The 27,952-nt window shown below is 35.5% G+C and overlaps 1 protein-coding gene and 1 long non-coding RNA gene across 2 annotated transcripts in view; one reads left to right on the top strand and one right to left on the bottom strand.

The window, feature by feature from the left end:
• Nucleotides 1–43: 43 nt before the first annotated feature.
• LOC140144935 (uncharacterized) lies at nt 44–1,590 on the bottom strand. Its single transcript, XR_011857963.1, has 4 exons — nt 1,516–1,590; nt 1,239–1,296; nt 843–911; nt 44–90 (listed from the first exon to the last, which is right to left on the bottom strand). It is a non-coding gene; the product is annotated as an uncharacterized lncRNA (long non-coding RNA).
• Nucleotides 1,591–2,358: 768 nt separating this feature from the next.
• Nucleotides 2,359–27,952, top strand: part of LOC140144939 (medium-chain acyl-CoA ligase ACSF2, mitochondrial-like) — a 45,270-nt gene continuing 19,676 nt past the window's right edge. Inside the window, exons 1-12 of the mRNA XM_072166736.1 lie at nt 2,359–2,651; nt 6,673–6,801; nt 7,243–7,296; nt 8,349–8,461; nt 11,335–11,397; nt 11,516–11,633; nt 14,343–14,450; nt 23,727–23,866; nt 24,758–24,849; nt 26,136–26,206; nt 26,574–26,678; nt 27,553–27,701. Coding sequence (XP_072022837.1) covers nt 2,469–2,651; nt 6,673–6,801; nt 7,243–7,296; nt 8,349–8,461; nt 11,335–11,397; nt 11,516–11,633; nt 14,343–14,450; nt 23,727–23,866; nt 24,758–24,849; nt 26,136–26,206; nt 26,574–26,678; nt 27,553–27,701 — 1,325 coding nt within the window. The 5' untranslated portion in view covers nt 2,359–2,468. The remainder of the gene's footprint in view (nt 2,652–6,672; nt 6,802–7,242; nt 7,297–8,348; nt 8,462–11,334; nt 11,398–11,515; nt 11,634–14,342; nt 14,451–23,726; nt 23,867–24,757; nt 24,850–26,135; nt 26,207–26,573; nt 26,679–27,552; nt 27,702–27,952) is intronic.

Here is a 27,952-nt window from a genome sequence, read left to right as displayed (position 1 = left end):
ATCAAATTAATGAAACAGCATTTAACTTACAATAAGCTATTTTATGTTGAATGCTTCCTTCGCAATTCGTGTTGCTTCAAGGCGTGAATACTAAAACAGAAAGACAAAGAACGAGGATTTATGAAACATTTTGATTATTTATCAAATATATTTATGAAGCACACAATGTAAACAAAGTCTATAAGCCCTAGGTAAATCCGGAAAGCTTTTAGCATACAATACAACATGAAAATAACCTAAAATTGCAAAATCATATGGTAAATATCAAACTAGTATTAAGACCATTTAAAGTAAACTGTTGGCAAACTTCGACATAGTATGAAAAATAAGGGTCATATTACTGTAGGCCTACTACAGGTTTCGTATCGGGGCCACCTGCACAGGTACACCATCAACACAATACCAATGCTACGTACTACACTGATACTCCCCTGGCACTGCACAGTAGCATCAAAGTACCTTTTATTGGCGACGGTGTACCTGTACAGGCGGCCCCAATAGGAATCATGTAGTGTATCTAGACCCATCATATTGTTGACTGGAAAATGCTTGCGAAATAAGTCAGATATGCATAAAACGACATTTTTTGACAAAATAAACGAGATCTTTTTGGTTTCTGCCTCTGTTTATTGAGTCCACATTCAGAAACCAAGCGATGTGATCGAGCATCATCCCGATTGAAGTGGTATTCTTATAGAAAGCAATATAATTACACAGCAAAAGAAAGAAGAGAGAGAGAGAAAGTGAACAAGAAAAAAACAAAACAAAACAAACACCCCCACACACACATAAAACAACATCAACTGACAACAACAATACCAACACAGAAACATGATATTCACCTTTCCATTCGGAGTCGTTGGAAATTCATCGAAGAAGAGAACGTACTTTGGAACCAATAGGGCATAGACCTAAGTGAATGAGAGACATCAGATAAATAAACCAACAAATAAACCAACGTAGTCAAATTATAATCTGATACCTGACCTCTTTTGCAGGAAAATTTAGTTTCATTCTTTTTAAGGATCGTTGGTACATTAGCAACCAATGTAAATATGTCAAGTTCAAGTTAAGAGGATTTTAGGTTAAGATTAGGGTTAGGATTAAGTTTTAAAAGTGTTAGGGTTTGAATCATGGTTAGGGTTAGTGTTAGGGAGAGAGAGAGAGGGTTAGGATATTATAGAGCGCATGGGGTGTGTCGGGTGGGCTGATGCGTGATAACATTTCGAAGTACATACTTTTCCTCGGCAAAATTCCATGATGTCCTCCTCAGTAGGCGAATTATCCCTATCAACTCTGAAAAAAAAATCAAATGTAAATAAAACATTTAAATGATACACTTCATAACTTTATCCCTGTGTTATTTATGCACTTCCATTTATCTTGGTTTACGTGTTTACGAGACAAACGCCACTTTCTAATAAACTTTACCGTTGTCTACAAAGTCATGAAAGTTAACATCATGAAACGTGCTAGTGCAATGCATTAAAATAAACAAGCAGAACACAATCCTACCTGATACATGCACAGATTTCTTCACCCACTCTTTCATCAGGCAATCCAATCACCTATACACACAAATATAAGGCCAAATATGTGTATATATGTCTATATAAAAGGAGCAGGAATATATTTAAATGTAGTGAATTTTATATTTACACCATCATCATTCAATACAGAACTGTTTCGTATAGGTGTTGTCACACCTACACTCCTCACTTGAATGAGAGCACAAGCAAAATATACCTATATATATATATACATGGCCTCACACATTTTTTGCTTGCTTCTGTAAGGTATCATTGCATTTGCTCACACTTGTAAAAGGGTTATACCCGAAACGTTGTGTAATTTAATGTATTTTACATTATTATCAGGCGCTGTGCCAAACTTTGTATACCCAACTGTCGACCATATAAATAACCAGCGTCACGCAGAACTTCGACCTCTATATATATAACATGTACACACTAAAGTTGCGATAGTTTCGTATAGTTTGGTTATGTTTTATACATGTTCAGGGGCCAAAACAAATCTTTCACAACCTTTAATGGTGTTTTCACCCTGGAACATGTATTACACATTATAAAACCCTAAGAAACTATACGTCACTTTAGTGCATACATGTTGAGGCGCCAAGTGGACTTACGGTATTCTTGCGCTCAGGTCTTCATGTGTTTCGCCATTAAGGGGTGTAATTTGGTTATGTGAAAATTCCCAATAAAGGGTGTATTTCAGAGTTGGTCGGACGCGGGTGGGTAGCACTTTTGTGTGAGAGTGACCTCGATTTCGATTTGATCTTGTGATCATAAACAGTGAAATAAGTAATAAGTCGCAGTTTGTAAAGGGGCTTTCAGTTTCACGGCTAAAACGTTTTGATATGTAATGAGGTTTAATAATGCGCTTCTGCACTGGCAGCAAGTAGATGCTACGGAGTATAGGCTGGTCTACATTTTGAAGCAGCAGAAATGACAAAAATGGCGACAGAAAAATTGACGAAAAGTTACCTTCATGTTCCTCGTAAACACCTTTTTATTGGGGTATCCGTCGGACAACAGTTATACAAAATGGCGGACAAGTATGCAGATAAAGAAATGTATGTGTTTTATGTCGACAAAGAGAGGATTACTTTCAAACAAATGAAAGAACAGGTATGTAATGTATGTATAATTATGTACATGTATATACTTCCATGTTTAATTCGTGTCAAATTTTTAACGTCCTGTTGCAAACAATACCGGGTATAAAATACTTGAGATATTGCGAAATAACAAATTGTTAAAATCAATTTACTGCTTGGACTTATTATTATTTTGAAAATACGTCACGTCACCGTAGATAAATCATTTGGGGAAAAAGATACATTATGATTGATAGAATATGTTTTTGTTTTGTTTTTATTCTTCCCCCATATTTTTTAATATATTTCTAAAATATTCCGTAGAATAATAATATTATGGTCGTTTAAAATGTGTACAAGGTATATAGGAATCATGATTTTGAAATAATAATGAAAGGTTTTGAAAGAATAACCACTACACGACCTTTGACCCATATATTTATAGAATTCAAAAAGAGCTTTCGTCAGTGTTTCTTTTAACCACGTTTGATCGAGATCAGCGCAAGCGTCTGGCACCAGTAGTATTTTGAAAGAGCGTTATAAGAATCAGAAGATTCGACGGCTCAAACGTAGTTCAATCGACTTAAAGGTATCCTAATGTAACAAAGACATTGAAACTAATGACTTGTGGAGAAACAAAATATAACTGAATAAAAAATCTTGCTGATACCGTAAAACCCCGTCTACAAGCGTATAGTGTGCTTCTGATGAAAGCTACATTAATCCAGTCGCCATTATGGAGTTTGAGCAAATAAATTACGGATCCAAGCATACAAACAACTATTATTTTAAGACCGATCAATTGTATTGGAATATTAACGCTTGCTTCGAATTAATTAAGCTTTTATAAAAAACACTATGTATGCTTGTAGACGGGGTTTTACGGTATTTAGAGTCTGGTAGTCTTCCTGTGATCCTGCTTTGAATAAGTCTAGTCAGATGTCATTAGTTGTGAGGTGCGTTATGCAATTGGTCCCCTTTTTTATCAGGATACGTGCAAATTGACTCTTAAGGGAGTGTTTATAAATACTTTGTTGGGGGGCCGCTGGAATTTTTTTTTCATGTCGAAATTATTTTAACCCCCTCTTCGTAAACTTTTTGACCCCTCTTAATGAACCTAAAATTGTTGACCCCCTCATATTAGGTTAAAACTATTTTGACCCCCCCTCATTTTAATGTAGCCTACCAATCTACATCAAAGGACAGGGGAAACATATTAATGATACTAAAATTTGTATTGATGTGCAATGAAATTGTATGTCCATATGTCATTGATATAAAATATGTGAAATTGTGGGATTGTTTTATAATTTTGTAAAGTATGTTTTATGCAACCCGGTATTAAAAAACCATTCATTTATGATTGGAATCAGTGGTGATGAAAGCATTGAAATTTAGGGGGTCGGGGACTACTGAATGACTTATTATGACCCCCTATATATTTTCCAGCCACCCCCCCCCCTACCAAAGCTCTTGTATTCTCCTTTCAAATTGACGCCTTTTACGATAGCTGGAGCGTGCTCAGCCCAACTTTTTAAAGTTTGTTTGGCTGAAGCGGAAAAAGTACTCATAATGTAATGATATGAACATCTCAAAAAAGTAACTAACCCCACTTAAATAATGATCATTTCTCAAAAAGGGCGATTGTATTACAAATCTGTAAAATGCGTTGGAAGCAAAATTTATTTCTGCGCATTTTAACACCTCATTTGAAGCAATTGTCTGAATATTGACGCCGCAGCGTACATTTAAATCAATGTAACCCAAGATTTGAAAGTTGCAGTAAATTCTATTGATACGTATTCAGTATAATGAAAGGAAATCTGCTCGGCTCTCATGAATATGTTCGTTTTGTTTCATGCATTTGGGGGTCAAAATGCCGGGAAAGTCAATATCAATAGTCATTATTCTTATCGTTGGTCAATATTCACTTAATCCGTAGTTGAAACATGAAGAGTTAACACATTTTTAAATGCCCCGCCAAGTTGTCATTTCAACGGTTAAGTCAGATCAGGTTAGGCTGGTCATCTTCGTAACATCTCACCTTTTGAACATGTCAAGATTCCAAGAGACTTTATGTTAATGGACAATATTAATGCAACTCCACATAGGACTAGGATAACCAACCAGTTTCTGGAACATGAAGGCACCAATCGTATATTACGGCCTGCCAAATCTCCAGACCTGAACATGTTGGAGCATTTGTTGGGACATTTAAAGTATCAGGTAGACAAGAGGATCAAGCCAACAACAACTTTGATTGGACTGTAACAAATTCTGAGACGGGAATGGGCAGCAATAGACCATCAGACGCATCAGACGTCTTGTAAACAGTATGAGGCGGAGGTGCTTGGCAGTTATTCAGGCAGAAGGAAGCCACACCCAATATTAACTGATATGAAAATGAACATTACAACAATAGTTACAAGAGACATTTGTAAAAACCATTAAATTACATGAGTTTAAAACTGAAAATGACAATGTATGTAATGATATCTGAGTGTTTTTGTATTGTTGTAAGTGCAACTGTCACGTCTGGACCTCAATACATTATATTGACCGGTGTTTTATTGTTTTCTGAGCTATCGTATCAAATGAAGTGTCAAAATGCGCAGAAATAAATTCTGCTTCCAACACATGTTACAGATTTGTAATACAATAGCCCATTTTTGAATAATGGCTATTATTTAATGGGGGGGTTAATTACTTTTTTTGAGATGTTTAGCTATGACATGCACGCAGTGGGCGCAATGTTTACGTGACTGGCGAGCACATTAATGTTGTACGGATATTAGATATCGGATATCGGATATATTATGCTTGATATATTATGCCAGATGGATTAGACAAGGGTGGAGTATTGAATAACGATTGAAATTACAAGCACCTTGCCCGTGCACTTTTTGAGGTCGAGGGCGCTGAATATTCAAAATGGAACAAATATGAGATAATTTCATTTCTTTCCAAAAAGCAAAAAATTTAGTCCTGTAACAGAACGATTTTTAGCTTTATATGTACAAGGATGAAGTATTGAATAACATTTGAAATTTACGATAACTTGGTCCGAGCACTTTTTGAGGTAGAGGGCGCTGAATATTTAAAATTGAGCTGAAATAATTGAGAAATTTTCATTTCTCTACAAAAAGCAAGAAATTGAGTCATAAAAACATTTTTTAGCTTGACATGTACTAGCACGGAGTGTTGAATAGTATTTGAAATTTACAAGAACTTTGCCCGAGCATTTTTGAGGTAGAGGATTAACATAATTATATACAGTGTTAAAATAACGCTTGCAATTTAAAAGAACTTTGCCCGTGCACTTTTTTGAGACAGAGGGCGCTGGATATTTAAAATGGAGCTAATATGAGAAATGTACATTTCTTTGCGAAAAGCACTTGAAACATTTGAGTCCTATAACATAACGATTTTTATCTTTAAATTTACAAGCAAAATATTTGGCAAAAAATGTTTGCAAGAAATAATTTACAATAACGTTTTGAAAACATTTTTAAAATATTTTTGTAACGTTGTCATGACCTTTATATAACCCGATATTTAATATTATTACAACGTTTTTATCTAAACCAAAACCCAAGATATAACTTCTTTAAAACATTTTAAAAACGTTGTGTGTTTACTGAGTATACATTGGTGTTAAATATATATATCAGAACAAGATATTAATAGGAAAACCGGGAGTTGACGCTGCACTATACACTTGATCTACCTGTTTTGTACTGCAATGATTCGTCTCTTTGTAAAATTCATTAATCGAAGTTTGGTGCTATTTTTCCAACTCGAAATATTGATATCGACGCCAGCGAGTAAGATTTACCATTAATTTGCGATTAGCTCAAATATATTAAATCAGAAACAAACATGAACCCAATTTGCTCAAAATTCTCAATTTGTTACGTTAAATTCATAACGACATGTTAAAGAGTGCTTCATAGTGCATACGTGTATTGCATTGTATTGTATTATATTGAAATGTATTGTTTTGTATTGTATTGTATTCTATTGTATTGTATTGTATTTTGATACCATTTCAGAGTCAGCAGTTTGCTTCCTCCCTCATTGCAAAGGGCTACAAGAAGGGAGATACTATAGCAATATGGGGTGCGAGTCACTCGGAATGGCTGGTGACGCTCTTTGCAACTATGCAAGTCGGAATAATGTTGGTAAATATTTCTTCTTTCTCAATCTCTCTCCTCCCTCCCCCTCTCTCTCTCTCTCTCTCTCTCTCTCTCTCTCCCTCCCTTGCTCTCTACCTCTATGTCTACCCCTCCGTCTCCCTCACTCTTTTGATCTCTCTTATTGCACCATTTATCTACATCTATTTCACACATGTTACATGTTAACATGAAACTCATAGTTTGTATGCTTGCGTGTCTAATTATCATCATAAGCGAAAATGTTCGTGAAAGAATTATACACTTTTCCCAAATCCAACTTTCAACATTATTTTTATTCAATAGTAGTAGGCAAAAATCTCGATAGGTAACAGTTGCTTAGCATTTCTCCTAACGAAATATTATTTCACAGTACATTAAAACTGTGAGCTGCGAGCATGTCACAAATTGATTGTGTAATGAACATGAATTATTGTTGTTTTTTCCTAGCTGCCTCTAAGGTTACAGTTTCCAGAACCAACGGTTATAGCATTGTTGAAAAAGGTGAATACAGATTGTTCATTTATTGTTACCTAATATGTTGTGATTTTGATCGTCTTGACAATAAGACCGCTTTTTATTTGAAAAACATTTTAAAACATTAATCGGCTAATTAGGTGCTTTATGTATACTTATTATATTATATTTTGATATGCCGGTCTTGTGCCCGGCTTGTGTCGATTTTGACTTCAAATCTTGTTTTGATTACACATGTTTATGGAATGACACTTGACTGCGTTGGACATACACGTAATCACAATAATGGGCATTCGCGCCTGCCTGACTCATTATTTCCTGCCAATTTACTAAGCTGTATTGAGCCATGTGAGTTTAGACTGCTGCCTTCATTCGTCAACTATCTGGGTTGACTTTGCAACAGTATTGTTGTGGCATAGAACATGCCCAGTTGTGTCCAAATAGACATTTTGGCCGAGTTTGCAGAACTTCCGAGCGCAATCTTGTCACAACGGCGCGGTAAACGGGCGCTGCTAGTCGGTCGTGCTATGGCGCACACAAAGTCGCGAGAGAATAAATCTGACACGATATGAACTTCAAGTTTATCCGGTCGTCACTACGAATCTTAACACAAGTACATGCGTAGTGTAGATGAGTGGTGGATTTAGTCTATTGACGTCACATTGTGTTGAAAAGAGTGAAATGACCATTTTAAATCAAACAAAAATGGGAGGAAATATTTTTGGCAGACTGACAGGGCGGAAACAAAAACATTGTTAGCAGGCTAGTAAGCTGCACAACCCCTAACTATGGGGGGATAAAATGTTCGTAATACTGAGTAAACTGTGATTACACTGCTGGATGAATGCAATAAACGTTTCAGAGATTTTGAACACCACATAATACTGACCACTAAGTGGTCATTGCAAATTGTTATTGTTTGTAAAAAAACTTTTTGCTTATTTCTTATTTCCTGTTTTTCTTTCTTTTTATCGGCTGTTTCTCCTGATAAAAACTTCAAAAGCTACATTTTGCCAGTTTGATATGAAAATGGGAAAAAAAAAGCAACGCTCGACTTCTTTTTATTATTATTATTACAGCACAAATGCAAAGGGCTCATCCTGACGAGATCACCGTCAAACATATTGAAAAGGGTCTATCAAATTTTTCCAGAACTAAAGGATACATCTGACAACGGATTTCATTGTGAATGGTATAAAGGCGTTTACTGTACCTTAAGGGGGTACTACACCCCTGGCCAATTTTATGCCTATTTTTGCATTTTTCTCAAAAATTATAACACATTGGTGACAAGTAAGATATGTATATTATAGGGGCAAGGAGGGTACTACAACTACTGTACTGAAAATTCAGCAACTCAAAGCAAGTAGTTATTGATTTATTGATCAAATATTGGTTTTCCTCATTTTGACTGTAACCCCACAACTGTTGTCTGTGTTGAAATAAAATTTACAGTGCAGTAGTTGTAGTCCTTGCCCCTATAATTTACATATCTTATTTGTCCCCAATATGCTATAATTTTTAAGAAAAATGCAAAAATAGGCACACATTTGGGCAGGGGTGTAATACCCCCTTAAAACCAAACAATAGATAAGGTCGCATGTGAGGGCACGGTGGCTCAGTGGTTACGGCCTTGGACTCATAATCTGAGAGCTTGCTCGACGTGCGTGGGTTCGAGTCCCCGTCCCACCACCGTGTTGCGCCCTTGGGCAAGGCGTTTTGCCTCGCTTGCCTCACCCCACCCAGGTGCAATGGGAAGCTGTTAGGGGTAGTCACAGTCGTTGTACTGATGGACCCTGCGCCACTTGTAGGCTGCAAACGTGGTTCCGACATATTCTAATGACGGCGGAATAAATGTAAAGCGCTTTGAGGCTGTTTACGGCATAAAGCGCTATATTTTTTTATTTTTTTTTATATAAATATCTACATTTTTTTTTTTTATGTCACAAATAGGTCATCCACAAATGGAGGAGCCGTAACATGAAAACATTTCCTTCACATTTAAGTATAATACCTATTGTAGAAAGTTTGGTATAACTTTGTAGATAATTATGTTCTGTTTGGACAATTAAACATCTACTTTGAGCTTTATACCTCAATATGTAAGATGTGTCAATAGAGGTAGGAGAGCCCCATAAGTTTCTACACAAAATTTTAAAATAGAGGATAAATTTAAAGCGTCACTACATAAAAGTCCTACAGGATTCAAATTCCACGCAATGGTGTGAGTTTTATATTGAATAGAACAAAAATCTATTTCGTTTAAAGAAAACAATTTACAATAGATCTAGATTGTTCATGTAGGTTAGACACAACTTAGGATAGGCCTCTTTATTTGCCTATGCCATGTATGTGAATAACAACTTCCAGGCAAGAACTGTGATCACCCTGTATGTACACATTTTTAATGCATTGTGCATATTTACCGCATACTGCAGTTACTGTCCGTTTTCCTATACACAATACACAGTGCTCTTTCCCATTGACGCGTGACCTCTACAAATAGCCTACGTTAAAAGTATGGGGATATGCCTAGTTAACGTCGCTGTGTGAAAAATAACCGGCCAATATTAAAAGTACTCTTCTAAAGTTCTAGAAAATATAGTTTTGTAACATGTCCTAAATTTTTAGCTAATTTAGATGTTTGGAAATATGCGTACTTTGGTGTTTTAGTTAATGTTATAGGTAATAGTACATTGCCTAGTTAACGTCGCTGTGTGAAAAATAACCGGCCAATATTAAAAGTACTCTTCTAAAATTCTAGACAATATAGTTTTGTAACATGTCCTAAATTTTTAGCTAATTTAGATGTTTGGAAATATGCGTATTTTTAGAAACGACAGATAACACCAAAAAATATGAAGAAATTATTTCCAAACCGTGTTAAGTCTGCAAACCACCATGTTTCTCACTTTCAAGAACGCTGGTTAACAATAAGCACGTATTGTCTCATTTCGTAAACAAGGACCACACACAATTGTTCTCTAGCGCTCGCTTTATAATCGTTCACCCAACTGAAAGTATAATCCCAGCGCATTGCTCCATTGTACGTGTAAAGCAGACACATATGTTGTGTGTATTTGACCAGAGAAGATATGATTTAATCAGTGGAGCTGTTTTCAATGAGTGTTATCTTGGTTTAATAGCTTTTAATGGGGTTTAAGTCCTGCAAAGGTCGAGTTGAATTCTACTGTAGACATGACTGCATCATGACTGATCTAAATGCACATAAACAACCTTAGAATATGTGAATATTTTTGGTCGGTCGCTATACAAGAATTATATGTTTTGATCACCTTGCACGTACAGTGTAATTTACCCATTACCAACTTCAAAGCAATGCGTCATATTGCTTTAGCTCCAAAGCTGCAGCACCAATATTTATCCAAGAGTCAAATATGTTGAAAAATCACTCATGAACTTTCATATTCATTTATTTTTCAGGTTCAAATTATTGTTAAATTATTCAAATGCTTATATTTCCATGCGCGCATAGCTAACTCCCGTTCACACACACAGAGGTCGTGCGAAAGGTGAATTTTAATGTCACAAAAAAAGGCATCCGCAAAATTTGCAACGGACCCGCCTCACACGTTTCAATGCATTCATCGCTACGGTAATGCTCTCAAAGACAGATAGACATTGCCATTCATAGATAAACAAATTAAATATTTGCAGTTAAAAACTCATGCTTTTGAACGATTCTAAATTTTATCAATGAAAATGCAGCGATGACGTCATTGGGTCAACGATTTTACAAATGCTGATCGATTGATTGCGTCACTGTCAGTGATCTGTGCATGCACGGTACAGAATGATTTTTCGTATGAAAGCTAAAAACATTTAAGTGAGTTACGTTTGAAACATTTTACACCATTATCACTAATCTAACAAACACAGAAACTATATCAAATCTTATTCAGATGCTCAGGCCTATTTTTCATATAAAAACGTACATAATTTTTTACCACCTTGTATCTTTTATTTCATTTAACATTTCGTAACGTCTTTTTATATTGGATGATAATATATGAGGAATTAACTTATTTTTCTATATTTCAATAGTTTTCCAGATATTGAGTTCTTCATCATCAGTGGTACCGTTTCAGAACAGATTTCACGGAGAAAGTAAGACAACTATTCTATATTTAATAGGTGAAATTGCAAAAGTTCACAACTTATATTTACATGCAGTATCAAAGTATGACAGCGTTGTAAAGTGAAGTTTTACATCTGTTTTTATTAGGTGTGTATATAGCTACGATGAATTCATGACGCTTGGTAGTGAGACTGATTTTGACAACGTGAATAAAATCTGCATGTCTCTTGATATGGATGAACCATGTTGTGTAGCGTTTACATCCGTAAGTATTTTATTTAATAAAACTATTATTTGTACGAGATTATGAGAATTGCCTAATGTCACACACGTTCAAATAGAGAGCTCCCTCTGAAAATTCCAACAAGAATTAAGGGTCCGCTGGTACTTCAAATTCCAAGTGGGTAAGTGTAATTCGCCGTAGCAGTGATGATGTAACAGGATTGATTACCATAGCAATTGAACACGATTTTTGAATATGTAATTGGACACCACGAATCAGCCAAAACCAAATAGGATTATTGATTGGTTTAAACAGTGTTTGATGAGATACTTGTCGCGCCGAATGGAGATACCTATGAATACGACCTTCACGCATATTTTACACTGTACTACGTTTTCATGACATTCACTAACGTTGGACTTAGGTTGTCATTTACATAATAAACACGTAAATCTATGAACTCGTATTCGTGTAGTGACAACGTTATTTTCGACGTTCATTTTGGACGTTGATATAACATCATTATGACGTTGAAATGACCTTGTTTCAACGTTGATGCAATGTTTGACCAGACCTGGTGACAACGTTTGAATAATACGTTCAGAAAACTTTACACAAATACGTATCTGAAAAATAGTTTAGATGTTGACACCATGGAATGAAAATTCTTCCATTCCAAGGAGATTGTTGTCCAGCCAAAATTTCTCCATCGTGTCATCTGACGATCGCCTTTAGGCGTGAAACTCAAAGTAATGACTTCTATTTCTGAAGTTCTAAACTTGTTAATATAATGTCATAATCAAGTTGTCTCGACGTATAAAGCACGTGGTTAAAACGTGGTTGAAAAGTCATGAACTGACCCAGATACAACGTCATCTACGGACGTCGTAATTAGGTTAATTTGTGAACTCGTATTCGTGTTGTGATTTTCGAACGTTGATATAACGTCATAGTGACGTTGTTTCGACGTTCACAACTTGACGTCGAAACAACGCCATAATGACGTTACATTAATGTTCTGGAATAACGTTTTCACAACACGAATACGAGTTCACAGATTTACGTACTTACAACGTCCATATATTACGTTTGTACGACTTTATGTAACTTTAAGACAACGTTGTAACAACGAAAAATTGTTAGCTGGGGAGTTGACGGCCTATTCGTAGTGTCCACTCACATATATCGTCCTGCTATACCGGCTGGCTGAAATCATCACTTGTGTTTATGCAGTCATAGATTGAATACAAAACCGCTCTATTCAACGATTCTAATCTTACAGGTGAGAGAGATCAGCATGATATGAATATTTTATAGAATTACCCGTGTTCTTTGACATCTATGGGTCGATGAAGAGCTACCGCGTGAATGTACTTGTGCAGGGCGATACATTCTAAAATTGTTTTCACCTATTCCTAAGGTAGAAAAATACTGTTACATCATCACTTCTACGGCAAATAGCTGCCATGTGTAGCAGCAATGTGTAAACGAGTACAATATACAGTGTGCAAATCGCCAAATGCTCACAGGGCAGCTATTGCACTTATCCACTTCTGTTACTGACAGTTGTTATGTCCAGGGATCATATGCCTATTTATGCGAATCTTTATGTTAAATTAAATTCCTTTTTTGTGGGTCTAAATTGGTACTAATATTGTTGCTTTAATTTTGGGTCGTTATATAATATGTTCCATGTGTACAGTGCATTTGCATCGCTCACAGTACTTGCTCAATGTACATTCCGCAATTCTCTTGGTTTTAATTGTTTTATTGTTAAATAATACTGAATGAAGGCAAATTACTTACATGTAGACAGGCGTTCGTCTTAAAAAATAATAATAATGAAAACACCTTTTTAGCATAATAGATGCACGTATGATTCCCTTATGGTATGTCTTTAGAATTGTTCCTGTTTTAATCGTGTTTGGGATAGGTTTTGAATGTCGCTGAAACATAGCCGGTGTGCTATCACTAGTGGAAAATTTATAATGAGAATTGATTCAAAACGATGAGAATTGTATAAAAGTATGAGAATTTAAAATGTTCTCATTTATATAAAATTTTCTTATCCAAATGAATGAGAAGCATTAATTACCGTGTCAACAACCTGTCACAAGTGGTTAATTTTTTTTATTTAAAACAATATGACAGGTGGTTGACACGTTAATTGGTATTTCTCATTCATTTGAATGAGAAAATTTTATATAAATGAGAAAATTTTAAATTATCATACTTTTTGTCCAATTCTCATCGTTTTGAAAGAATTCTCATTGCACATTTCTACTAGTGTATGAGAAGGCTACCCCACTCCACAGGTGATAAGTGCAACCTGATCGTAGTGCAGGGCGATATATTCAAATATTGTTTAAACATATGTGATGCGATCAAGCAAAATCAGTTGGAACTGGGCAATATTGATTTTGAGATATAGCCAAACAAAGGAAATATGTCTTTTTGTTTTCTATTGTTTTGGAAACTCTTTAACTGCTCATATCTTTAGAACTGATTACAATGGAGTTTTCCGCAAAATGCAACTTTGCAAATGTTTGTTACTATCCTATAAGAAACTGAAAATGTATTAATTCCGAGTTCCGACTGATTTTGCTTGATCGCATCACATATTGCTATGGTAATTAAACTTGTTGCATCATCACTTCTACGGCGAATTCATGAGCGAATAAATAGCTAATTTTTGAATATTGTGACTTTGTTAATCATTGTTTGGATCAATGTTGAAACAAATTATTTCAGGGTAGTACTGGAATGCCAAAAGCGACCGTTATGTCTTCACATGCGTTGTTGAACGGCGTGGCGAATATTGGCTTCGGGCGTGAAGATAAAAGTTTGCTTTATGATTTGGTAAGGATTGATCTCATTAAAATTTTGTATAGTTTAGGCTTTTCGTTGTGCATATATCACTTTCCCAGAGGTGTCAGAATTCTGTATTACAGAGAACCGCAATCTCAAAATAAATTATGTTTGGTATATTTTATGCTGATAATGTGGTATATTGTACTTTTAATACAAAATAACCTGTACACATTTATCGTGCTCACTTTTATTTCACTTAAATTGTGAAACCAATAATCTACGATCTTATAAGATGACTTTTTTAAATTAACCTTTTAATAGTACCCATTGTTACAGACTTGACATTAAGTTTGTGAATATTTCTTCATGAAGTGCCAAGAGTCTGGAAGGGGTATGAATACACCACACGGGCTAAATATTAATTGTGGTGGGTCGGGAGATGGCGTAAAAATGTGCTTTCCGTGAGTTTTTTTTTCATAATTTAGTGCATGTCCCCGCTGGTGTTAAACCTACGGTACAAAAACAACTGCGCGGATTCCTGGTTGTCCAATGTCCTGTTTATTTGTGTACAGTGAGTTTATAACACTTGCCCTAAGAAAGCGATTCAAACTTTTCGAGTGCATACCACTTTTAAGAGCCACCTTTAACCCCCCCACATTCAAAACTGGTACTCTCCCGACGAAATGTTTTTCCGCACCCTCTATAACCGCAGAAAATGTTAAATTGTAATAATACTACAAATGGAAAACGTATCAAACCTAACTGACGCTAAAATATAAACCCTTTAATTAACAATAGTCATAATTGCAGGAACTTGGAACCCTCATTTATTGTAAAATAAAGAAACAAAAAAATATTCTTATTTTGCGGTAAATTACACAGTAAAATTCTATTGAGAAAAGTGGCGGCGCTGTTTAATGAGGCTCATTATGACATCAATGCCCTGTTGCTATCAAAACGTTGCCATGATCGACTTGCAATTATCCCGACTTCACTGCTGGTCATCCTCAACAATGTTTGATGCAAACGCTATTTGGGTTCGGTTGTTATTATTATCTCGGTGGGTTTTTTTTCGGCCGTCCAGATTTCGGGCGATTGTCCATTGAGCCATGAATCTCCCTTTTTTCTCAAATTATATCGAACAGATCCCTCATCAATATTCAATAATGTTGCAATTTCACGGTTAGATTCCTTCACTATGATATGCGCCTATCATTTCCTTCTGGTGATCGGTAATTTTTGGCATTTTGAGCCTGATCTGATGTTAAAACTGAGCAATTTTAGAAGTCGAAATTAAACTATAATGCGCTGCTAGATAGGATATCCCTGCAGTGAGGCTGCATGATATTAACTTAATTGAATTTATCTCTTTTGGATCGTGGCAAATAGCATAACCGCATAACAATTAATAACCCGTTGTAATCGGGGGATAGCTTTATTTCTCTAGTTTCACAATCCATAACCTTGAACATTTGTTATGCATTACATGTTTTAAAAAAGAGTTCAAATACCCCGGGCGCCATCTGTTGTTATGGTGGTCGTCAAGGACTGACGTCATAATTAGCTAATTAAGCACAGCGCCGCCACTTTTCCTATGGGGAGTTTGAACAGGTTTTTCATGAGATCATAATGAAGTTTGTTTCGTTATTTTCCAGCAATGTTTTGATGTTGAAAAGTTGATTAAAACTGATTAAACATGTTAAAGGTATTATAGATCATATTGAAGTAAATAAATAGGTTTCAAGTTTGTATTATTTTCTAAAATTTCAACAATTGTTACTGCGGAAAAACATTTCGTCGGGAGAGTACATTGCAAGAGCATTTATGTTCTGATCAACACTTATTGGTATTTACGTTAAGTACATAATATTATAACCTCAAACTTCAATGGATATGATAATATCATAACAATGTTCAGAAATTCAGAAATCCCCCCCCCCCGTACGAAACTTAAACTCAAAATCCTTAAATGCCCATTCAATGTTTTGCTCATGCGGACAATCGTAAACAATCATCAAAATTCAGATTTTTGTACCTTTAATTTTTATAGATGTGCTAACATAGCTTGCTAGTGCTTCAGCCGAAAGCTGTGTGTTTAAGACAAAATAAGGCATTTACATGAAATTTATATACTGATATATAGTGCATAAATTAGCAACATGTATTTGAATGGGCCCTCAACTTTAACAATACTGCCGTTTTACTAATGTTTTTGCCAATTTTGTTTCATGTCAAAAATACCCAATGACAATTTAATGACTTATCCTTCACTTTTTACATTCACTTGGATCACTGAAAGGGCCTTTAAAATCATAATTTTAGCTAATTCGCTACATAATGAGCACCATAATCAAACATTATTTGACACCAACTCCAGACACACCCCAATAAATAGTTAACCAGTGCGGTTTATGCAGACTCCTTTCATTAGGATTTAGTCTTGACACCTCGAGCAGAAATATTCCACTCTTAATGTTAAGTCTGTATTATAATGTTTGTTGTATATTTAAAATTGTAAAGTGTGGAATCAGGACATTTAATGCACGATCTTATAAGATACATCTAAATGGAATTCGTTTTTTGTCGATAGATCAATAGGGCAATTTGGACATAAAGTCGTCTTACGACATTAGGGCCTCCTTAGAGGCCCACGTTACTTAAAGAGCCAAAATTGCATATGGGGTTTCTTTGATCTCACCTCGCTATTTCAGGTTAAAATGTACAGAAACCATTCGTTTAGTTAATTCACTCATTTCATTCGGCTGCGAAGCAGGCAACTATAAAGTTTCTCCATGTATTACGGTTTGAAACCAAAGTGGTAATGGCATCTGGCAGTACAAATTTGTCGAGATCCCCCATCAGGTTTTGTACATAAGACAAGTAGGATGTTGTTGCCTTCCAGGCCTTTTTTTACCATGTTATGGGGTGTATAGAGCATATCTTCTGCATGGTTCATCTTCCTGGAATCTTAGTTGTCGTGATTTGACAGAGGTGATAAGAGGCACAGTGTTGGTGATGGTATAGATCCTTTCATTTAGTTTCTTTTCGTTTAGTTATGGGTAGAGAGTAACAGAATTTGGTAAAATCTGTAGGATTTCGTGCATTATGGCTTAATGTCTACATGGGATTATCAGATTGCTGTGATCACGACGATATGAATCGTTAGTCTGTAATTATGTGTACAGTGCTGTTGAGTCACGATTAGATTTACTGGAAGGAATTCAGGCCCGTAAAACTATCTGCAATACTTACCTTTGATAAAGTGGCATAGACTTCTTTTTGACATGGGGGATGGGGTTGGTAAACATTTCTTGGAAGTAAGGTGAATTAAGCTCCTTTTGTCTACATAAAATATAAAGTTGATAGTACACGTGCGCACAGGAAACATAGGTACACATATCTGCATGAAGATACAGGTGTTGGAAGCATCTCTGATATGTAAACCATCGTAATGATCATCCGAAATTATGGGCGGCCATGAGGGCCAAAAGGGTCTCAAAATCACACACGGGTCTCAAAAGTACAATAAGGTCTCAAAAACACACAAAGGTCTCAGAAATAAACACACAATAAGGTCTCAAACGTATAATAAGCTCTCAAAAACACATAAAGGTCTCAGAAATAAACACACAATAAGGTCTCAAAAGTATAATAAGGTCTTAAAAACAGAGAAAGGTCTCAGAAACAAACACACAACAAGGTCTCAATAGTACAATAAGGTCTCAAAAATAGAGAAAGGTCTCAAATACAGAGAAAGGTTTCAAAAACAGAGGAAGGTCTCAAAAACAGAGAAAGGTCTCAAAACAGAGAAAGGTATCAAAAACAGAGAAAGGTCTCAAATACAGAGAAAGGTCTCAAAAACAGAGAAAGGTCTCAAAAACAGGGAAAGGTCTCAAAAACAGAGAAAGGTCTCAAAAACAGAGAAAGATCTCAAAAACAGAAAAAGGTCTCAAAAACACGTTAAGGTCTCAAAAACACGTTATGGTCTCAAAACACGTTATGGTCTCAAAAACACGTTATGGTCTCAAAAACACGTTATGGTCTCAAAACACGTTATGGTCTCAAAAACACGTTATGGTCTCAAAAACACATTATGGTCTCAAAAACACGTTATGGTCTCAAAAACACGTTATGGTCTCAAAAACACGTTATGGTCTCAAAAACACGTTATGGTCTCAAAACACGTTATGGTCTCAAAAAACACGTTATGGTCTCAAAAACACGTTATGGTCTCAAAAACACGTTATGGTCTCAAAACCACATTATGGTCTCAAAATCACGTTATGGTCTCAAAAACACGTTATGGTCTCAAAAACACGTTATGGTCTCAAAAACACTTTATGGTCTCAAAAATACGTCAAGGTCTCAAACCAGGTATTACAACCGACCGGTCTCAAATACAGAGAAAGGTCTCAAAAACAGAGATAGGTCTCAAAAACAGGGAAAGGTCTCAAATACAGAGAAAGGTCTCAAACACAGAATGGTCTCAAAAACAGAGAAAGGTCTCAAAAATAGAGAAAGGTCTCAGAGACATATACCTCAGAGACATAGACTGCACATAACGGTCTGTTGACTTTGTAATACCTGATTTGAGACCTAGACGTGTTTTTGAGACATGAACGTGTTTTGACACCCTTTTTGGCACACACGGCCGCCTATAGTATTCCTCGGCGTTGACCCTTTTGACCCCGACGGCCGCGCCGTGAGTGCCAAAAGGGTCTCAAAAGTACGTCTTGGTCTCAAAAACACATCTTGGTCTCAAAAACACGTCTAGGTCTCAAATCAGGTATTACAACCGACCGTATATATGCAGTACCGCATACAGTACTGCAACATCCGCTTGCAGTCCCGCATGGGGAACTGCCATATTTTTGGTGTATTTCCGTATGGGGAACTGCAATATGTTTGGTGTATTTCCGCATGGGGAAATGCAATTTTTGGTACATTTCCGAATTGGATGTATTAATCAAAAGTTTAAGTCAAATGGCTACGTGCTTTGACATGCAGTTAAAAGGGCATTTCGTGATCCACAGCCTCATCCCCCACTTTTTCAACAAAAAAAAGGTTGAGATTTTTATACCATTGGGAACTTTTGGCTACATAATGTTTATGTACTAAATATTTCTTGCAGATTAATTCATTTAGCACAAATATCGTGACATGAAAAATGATCGTGACATGAAAGAATTTTGTTCTGGTACCGGTATACCAGATCGAAATTACAACAGTGGCCTATGGAGCAGTGTAATACACATAATCATGCATAACTCGCAAACGCAAAATCGGATTGAAATTTTGTGAATAAGCTTTTTTCGTGGATATCTACTTAAAAATGTCATAAAAAAAGGATGTTAGGATCACATGCTAAATTAAGTTACTAAGGTCGTCACAATATAGGCCCTATCATACTTATTGGGTTAGATGGTTTGTTAATATCTACACCACATTTTGCCATACTGCATTTTGGAAACGCTTGCTGTTAGAATAAGAAAAATTTTAATTGTAATTATTGCACATTCTAGGGAAGCGTGGTTACCTTTTTAAAATAACCGAATGAGAGGGTTTTCAAGAACTGTCAAAACTGAAGCATCCTCTGTATAAAAGAAAATATGAATATTAACTGCACATCATATATAACGATTCGTGATACCCAATTGTGGCACATTTGATGTCGTTTTATGAGGCAGAGAATTTTATTTCAATTTTATATACGCCAAAATATTTTTTTAATTGAGCGAGAATGGCGATAGAAAAAACGTTGAAAATTCCATGTATAAATTACATTAGACCCAACCAATGATAACTGTTTCGTTTTTATGGTAATCTAATCTTTTATTTCCTGAAATAAAATTAGGGGTCTAATGTGGATTAATTGTGTAATTGATGAAAACATCGACGTGTATAAAAGAAGCTACAAGAAAAATGGTAGGCCACGCCACATTGATAATCTACGCTTTTAGTATACGGCGAGTTCGTAGCGCACGTGTGAATCAAAATCGATTATACTATTGTGCGTGTATAGCCTCATTCATATTTCTGTATATAAAACACGCAGTTATCAACAATTGAGCGCTATTAATACACATTAATGTTTTTAAACAAATACAATTCCAAAATATGGTACGTTTTCTGTATTTGCTTGTCACGTGGTATGTTGAAGTAATGAAGTTGCGAATATATTTTTAAATTTTCATCATGACACCATCAAGCCTTGATAGCCGAGCGGTCTAAGGCGCTGAAGTCGGACTGACGGGGTTTCGGACTGGGGTCTACACAGAGAGCTATACAAGGTTTGAGAAGTGTTCTTAGTCAATTTTGGGGTGCTGATTCAGAATCTATGATTTTTAGGAATAAATTCAGTACAAACAGAATTATTTGCTCTAAATCATAAGTGCTTTATATAAATGACAAGAAGTAATGCTCTTTAGCTGTAAGTTTAGAGGGCTTGTCACAGTTCCCTCAGGCCCGTAGTACGCAGGAATTTTTTGGAGGTGCTGATTTTGAGAAAGTGCACTTTTTTCAGAGGGGTGATATTGTGAAAAGTGGAATTTTCACCTTTTTTGACCAAAAAAGCGTAAAAAAACCCTGATTTTTTTGCTTGCTATGCTCACAAAAATGTGATATTTTGGTACTTTGTGTATACTTGTGCAAATTTGGGGGTGAATGTGTGGTCGCACCCCTCCCCACTCCCCCATGTACAGGCCTGAGTTCCCAAGGTCAAAAGAGCTAAAATTTTCACTTTCATGGCTGCTTTGTTATGATTCTGTTGATATTCCTTAAATCAATTAAAAAGTGACAGACAAACAACCCAACTTTTAATGTTAATTATGCATATTCAAAATAATACGGGCACTGCTAGTAAAATTTGATAATTTTAAACAACAAATGTATTAATAATTCTAAAAATGTAACACATGCTTTAGGTTTTACAACTTTGTGTATTTTTGTTTGAATCATACATGTATACTGACCACATGTTGGAATACTTGTGTGTGTTTAGAAAAATAAAGTGACTATAAATAAGAATACAATTTAACATGTATCTATGTGTTTGTTTTCATGGTGACTGGTGTAAGGGCTGATCAATATTAGCAAAGTTAATTGTTGAGCTTTTTTAATGGCAAGGGGTGAAACAAGAAAAAAAAACCACATTTATAAGGAAAACTATTTTAAGCAAAATATGTCAATGTTTTTGAGCTGAAAACAATTCATAAATTGCCTCAAAATATTATCTTTGTGATGCTTTTTATCTTTCACATTTACCCCTTGCACAAAGAAGACTTTTTTTCTGTGGTGTAAAACAGGCATTGATTTTTGCCAAAAACTGAGGGTTTCAGTGAAGTTTTGTTTTGATGAGGGGAGGTGCAAGTTGTTTTGAAAATGTCCAAATTAGTGAATGCAATGCCTGCTGCTGAATTCCAATAAAACTCAATTTGTTTTTTGAAAATAAGATTAATCCTCCACAGTGATATACCAACATGGATATGGGGTGGACCCTGAGTGATCCCATGTTCCAAATACCTGGACAAAATTGATAAATCTTCTCAATAGACCCATTTCATACTAAATTTCTATTCAATTCATTTACACCTCTAGGCGCCTGAACTTGTCAGGGGTGGTGCAATAAACTGTACCCCGGGGCCGGGGTGGTGAATTATAGGGGGGGGGGAGGCAAAGCTTTTTTGGCAGGTCGAAAGGGCGTGTCAAGTAATTTTTTGGCAGGTCGAAAGTGTGGGGGGGGGGAGCAAGCAATTTTTGGCACATTTATTTGGGCAACGTTTCTATATTACACCCTAAAAGGTGTAGGAAAACGTTAGGAACGTGTTCAAATATGCAAAATTTCTTTTCAATCGCATTATATGATAAGACATTTTAAGTCCAACTTGTAATTTTGTAAGAAATTGTCTAACACAAATTGTCTTAGTTTTTACAACTTACAACCGCAAGCAATTTGAGAAACATTTTGGCTGCAGTGATGCAAAGTTGGTCTGGTCTATTTTCCAAAAGAAATTAAGAAAATGTTGAGAACAAAATGACCCATCCATATGCCTATATACCGAAATTCCCCATGCGGAAATACACCAAAAAATATTGCAGTTCCCCATGCGGAACTGCACATCCCGACCTGCATCGCCGCATGCGGAAATGCAAACTGGGATATGTAGTTCCTCATGCGGAAGTGCGTGACGGAATGTGTAGTTTCGCCTGCTGATGTGTGCAGTATAGTACTGCATGCGGTACTGCACATATAACGGTCGGTTGTAATACCTGGTTTGAGACCTTGACGTATTTTTGAGACCATAATGTGTTTTTGAGACCATAACGTGTTTTTGAGACCATAACGTGTTTTTGAGACCATAACGTGTTTTTGAGACCATAACGTGTTTTTGAGACCATAACGTGTTTTTGAGAACATAACGTGTTTTTGAGACCATAACGTGTTTTTGAGACCATAACGTGTTTTTGAGACCTTTTTCTGTTTTTGAGACCTTTCTCTGTTTTTGAGACCTTTCTCTGTTTTTGAGACCTTTCTCTGTTTTTGAGACCTTTCTCTGTATTTGAGACCTTTCTCTGTTTTTGAGACCTTTCTCTTTTTGAGACCTTTCTCTGTGTTTGAGACCTTTCTCTGTATTTGAGACCTTTCTCTGTTTTTGAGACCTTCTCTGTTTTTGAGACCTTTCTCTGTTTTTGAGACCTTTCTCTGTATTTGAGACCTTTCTCTGTTTTTGAGACCTTTCTCTCTTTTTGAGACCTTTCTCTGTTTTTGAGACCTTTCTCTGTTTTTGAGAGCTTTCTCTGTTTTTGAGACCTTTCTCTGTATTTGAGACCTTTCTCTGTTTTTGAGACCTTTCTCTTTTTGAGACCTTACTCTGTGTTTGAGACCTTTCTTTGTATTTGAGACCTTTCTCTGTTTTTGAGACCTTTCTCTGTTTTTGATACATTTCTCTGTATTTGAGACCTTTCTCTGTAATTGAGACCTTTCTCTGTATTTGAGACCTTTCTCTGTATTTGAGACCTCTCTGTTTTTGAGACCTTTCTCTGTTTTTGAGACCTTTCTCTGTATTTGAGACCTTTCCCTGTTTCTGAGACCTTATTATACTATTGAGACATTGTTTGTGTGTTTTTGAGACCTTATTGTACTTTTGAGACCCTTGTGTAGTTTTGAGACTCTTTTAGCCCTCACGGCCGCCCATACGAAATGCCTGGGTAATTCACGGTCAACATCGTGATTTCATAAAGTCTATATACCTGTGTTGAAGGTGGTCAATCAAGGTTGACTTGACTCCTACTATCAAAATATAACATTCCTATTTTATTTTACAGAAATCAGCCAGATTCGGAGATGCATTTTCTTTTGTAGCGTTTTCATTCGGAATGTATGCACCACTTGCATTAGGACTTACTTCTGTCGTTTTCCCTAAATTCAACGCAGAGACTATGGCTAAAGCTATACAGGATGAAAGGTACTTAACAATAAGATTCACAAAGGTTTAATGCCACAATGGAAATTTTGATATAAACATCTCAAAAAAGTAACCAACCCCCTTAAATAATGGCCATTATTCAAAAACGGGCGATTGTATAACACCTCATTAATTGTAGCAATTCACTAAATTTTCATTTAAATCATTGTAACCCAAGATTTGAAGAAAAAAAAGGTAAATTATATTGATTAGTATTCAGTATAATGGAAGGAAATCTTTGTAATGATATCTGAGTGTTTTTATATTGTTGTAAGTGCAACTTTCAAATCTGGAATTCACTACATTAAATTGGCCGGTGTTTTTTATTGTTTTCTGGGCTATCGTACGCGTTTTACAGATTTGTAACAATAGCCTGTTTTTGAATAATGGCCTCAGATCATATTTTCTTTTACATTCCGCGTAGCCAAATTGAATCTGTCGTTCTCATATAAAGGATATCATCTTATTATTTCTTTGCCGTGTGCATCATTGATCATAAAATTACAGAAATTCATTCAGATGATATTAACAGTGATACTGGTACCACTCAAGAAATACGCATAAACTTCACTGCACCCAGCGTCAGGAAGCGGATTATCCCCCTGTTTTGACAATTAACAGATACTTACCAAATCCAAGTAATTTTTAACATATCATGCCCAGATGTCTTCACTATTCGGACCTCTTAGTCGCGATCCCATCTCATTATTTAGCCTCATAGGGTTTTTGGAGTGTAAAAAATATTCCATCCAAATCTGTGTGAAAACTGTCATGTATTGTAATAAATGCATACCCGGCAGTTTCAAGTCACCATTTCTAACGAAGTTATTTTTTTTTATTATTTTGTAATGCACTGACTTTATGGGGTTATTTTTATCATTATCTTTGCAGAGTTACAATGGCAGTCTTTCATATCCATCATGTTCACGACCTATTGAATGTGCCCAATTTAAGAGACTATGATTTTTCCAGTTTAGACATACGTAAGTTGAAAAAACAGCATTTGCTAATTAAGGGGGAAGAATACCCTGATTTTCATCAGTACCCCTCTTCTTTTTTTTCTTGCAAATTTATAAAGTACATTAATATATTCATCACCTCATGTCCTAAACTTATCAAATATATCTACATACAAAGTGCTTTTAAACCCATTTTAGTAAATCATTTTAGCCCTATATATTTTTTGTTTACTGTATCCTAGTGACTCAAATGTATGTTTCATAACAAACCATAATTTATTCCATTCAACATGTTCAAGTAGGGTACATGAATAGAATACACTAAATCCTTTGTTATACTTTCTATAGAAAATCCATGCAAAATGACAGTTAATATTAACACTGAATAAATTAAATAAACACTTACACAATGGATGCATAGTCATTAGTCAATTTAATACTATTATGTGTTGTTAGGAGATGAAAAGGCTATTAGGTCACCGTATGTCAGGTTATAGGTTCAGGTCAAATTTAAGCATCAATTTTGAATACACATGTGAGAGTCTGTGATATCATAATGAGGCATAAGTTTGATATTCTGTCTTTAACTGGATATATATCGAGAAGTGCAAGGTGGATATACTAATATACCTTGGGATGTAAATGGTGAGTACAATTTAGAATGTCTAGTTGAGATGGATTTCACAAATGAATATAAAATAGTTACCAAAATCACAAAAGTTAAGCTTACGGAAAACTACCCAATATGGTGGTGTAGGTGACAGGAAATACAATTTTTTTCAACATTGCTGTAGTATGGTTGTGGTACCTGTTACCTATGGCTTAATTAAGTTTCTGTGAAATAATGTCGCAAGTTAAAAATACAAAATATAGCTCAACATTGAAAATAGAACATTTTAACCGGTTCCTTTTTTGATAGTTGTGGAGCACCAAGTTCATGAAGTCATAAAAGAAATCAGGAACCACTTATTCCCATTTTACATATCAACTTTATTTCCCTAATGTGTTAGCAACACATATCCAAAATTTTAACGAAATCAGTTTTCCAAAATGAAGTGAATTTAAATCATCAGTGATGTACCACCTTTTGGCTTCTACTTTTAAAAGCATGTAAGCTACGTTGATACCGATGTCACTAATAATTTTTTTTTTTTAATTTTTTCACAAAATGCAAAAAAATGCAAAAAAAAAATCAATGGGTGTAGTACCCCCTTCAGTGAAGTATGCGTTTAATTAATGTTCATTTGGAAAAAATTTTTATCACGCCCTCAATGCATACGTTTAACAGTCGTTATGCATCCTAATTTCAGTGAATATCGGCGGTAGTGTTATTCCGTTCGAAATGAGGCAAAATGTGAAGAAAATCTGCAAGAATGTAGTTGTAAGTATCACGTTATTCGTTATCGACCGGCACAACATTTTTGGTCCTATAGTGCTATCGGTGCCCGAAGAGGTACCGATGACACTTTTGATCGTACCCTTAATATTTGTACAGTGCATTTGTTTGTTTTTTATTTAAATGCAAAACAATAACAGTATGCAACTCTTAATTAATATGCTTGATACATTTTATTAAATCTCCAGGGAACGATGGTAAGAGTCATCGGTACCTAACCGGGCACCGATAGTTCTATAGGACCAAGTTGAACGTGGTGCCTAAAACAGCTACAATGTTAAATACAAAACTCTGATACTAAATAATTCTTAATATTTGTATTAATTTACTTGTCCGGTTTCTTTGTAATTAGCTCACATTTGGCATGACAGAAACTTTTGAGACACTCATAAGTCATCCTTTCGACCCAGTGGAGAAGCAAAACGCAGCAGCGATGTATCCTATAGGTGGATTAGAGGTAAGGACCGGATAAAATTATTATGGCAAATGAAGACCTGAGCGCAAGAAGACTGTAAGGCCACTTTTGACAAAATTGAGTTACAGGTGGGTTTGAAGTTATATTCTTTTACATTTGGCCCCCTCCCCATAGGGGTCATGTGAAGGGTCAAGATGGGGTAAAAAATGAACAATTGTCCATCCCCAATGTCGTCAAGAGACATGTAAAATTACTCGTCTCGTCACAACGATTACGAAAATATACATTATAATTTATCACACATTTTGAGCTCGGTTTTTGGGGGTCACTACAGGTTAAAGGTCAACTGAGGTCAAATTTTAAAACAACCTTCAAATTCAACAAACAAGGTGTCAAATTGCTCGTCTTTGCACATAGATTACCAATAGGGTTATATATTTCCAACATCTGCATTCAGTTTTGAGTTTTAGGCTTTTGTTTCAATCCGAGTTTTAAGTCCAAAAATGATAAATGTATCAATATCGATCAATATCACAGATATTTACTTGGTTGATATATAAAAATGATTCCTCTTGCATATACCCATGTACCTGAGAAGTATCAATATTATGGCTTGTTTTGTTTCCAAATTATCTTATTTAAAAAAGTTTAAACCATCATATCTCAAAATGCCAAATATAGACTTACGGTCTTCTTGCGTTCAGGTCTTCAAATAATCCTGACCCTAATCATTTCCACGCTACCAAGTGGCAGCTATGATATACGTGTAAAATATGATTTAAGAAAAACAAAACTGGCTTGAAGCTAAAATGGCCCCATTTACGGTGAGTTTTATAGTGCGGTGGTAAGTTTCAAAAAGTCTTGTTATATTCAATATTAATTTATGTCTTTGACTATGTTGTTTTATTTCTGTCAGGCAAAAAATGTTGATGACTGTGGATGTATTGTACCTGTTAACACAAATGGGGAGCTCCACATCCGAACATTTTCTGCTTTTCAATACTATGTGGGCGATGAGGAGAAAACAAGAGAAATGAAAGACAATAATGGCTGGATTCATACCGGGTAAAATACGCATATCTTATAATAATGTTTTTTGGTATGTATGTAATCTCTAATAATAGATTGCAAAATACATAATTGTTCATTGTTTGGAAATCATTCCAGGGGCAATTGCAGCATTATTATAGTGTACTCATTGTATCATAGTTTGTATTATAAGCATTTCTCTATATATCTTTAACACAATAATAAGCAATAATACACAGTGATAATCTACTAAACTGTGACCTCGTCCATTTAATCGTTTTAAATTT

This window comes from Amphiura filiformis, unplaced genomic scaffold (genome assembly GCF_039555335.1).
Source record: "Amphiura filiformis unplaced genomic scaffold, Afil_fr2py scaffold_100, whole genome shotgun sequence".
NCBI lineage: Eukaryota > Metazoa > Echinodermata > Ophiuroidea > Amphilepidida > Amphiuridae > Amphiura > Amphiura filiformis.
Note: the sequence above shows the minus strand (reverse complement) of the source record. Positions and strands in the feature narration are given on the sequence as shown.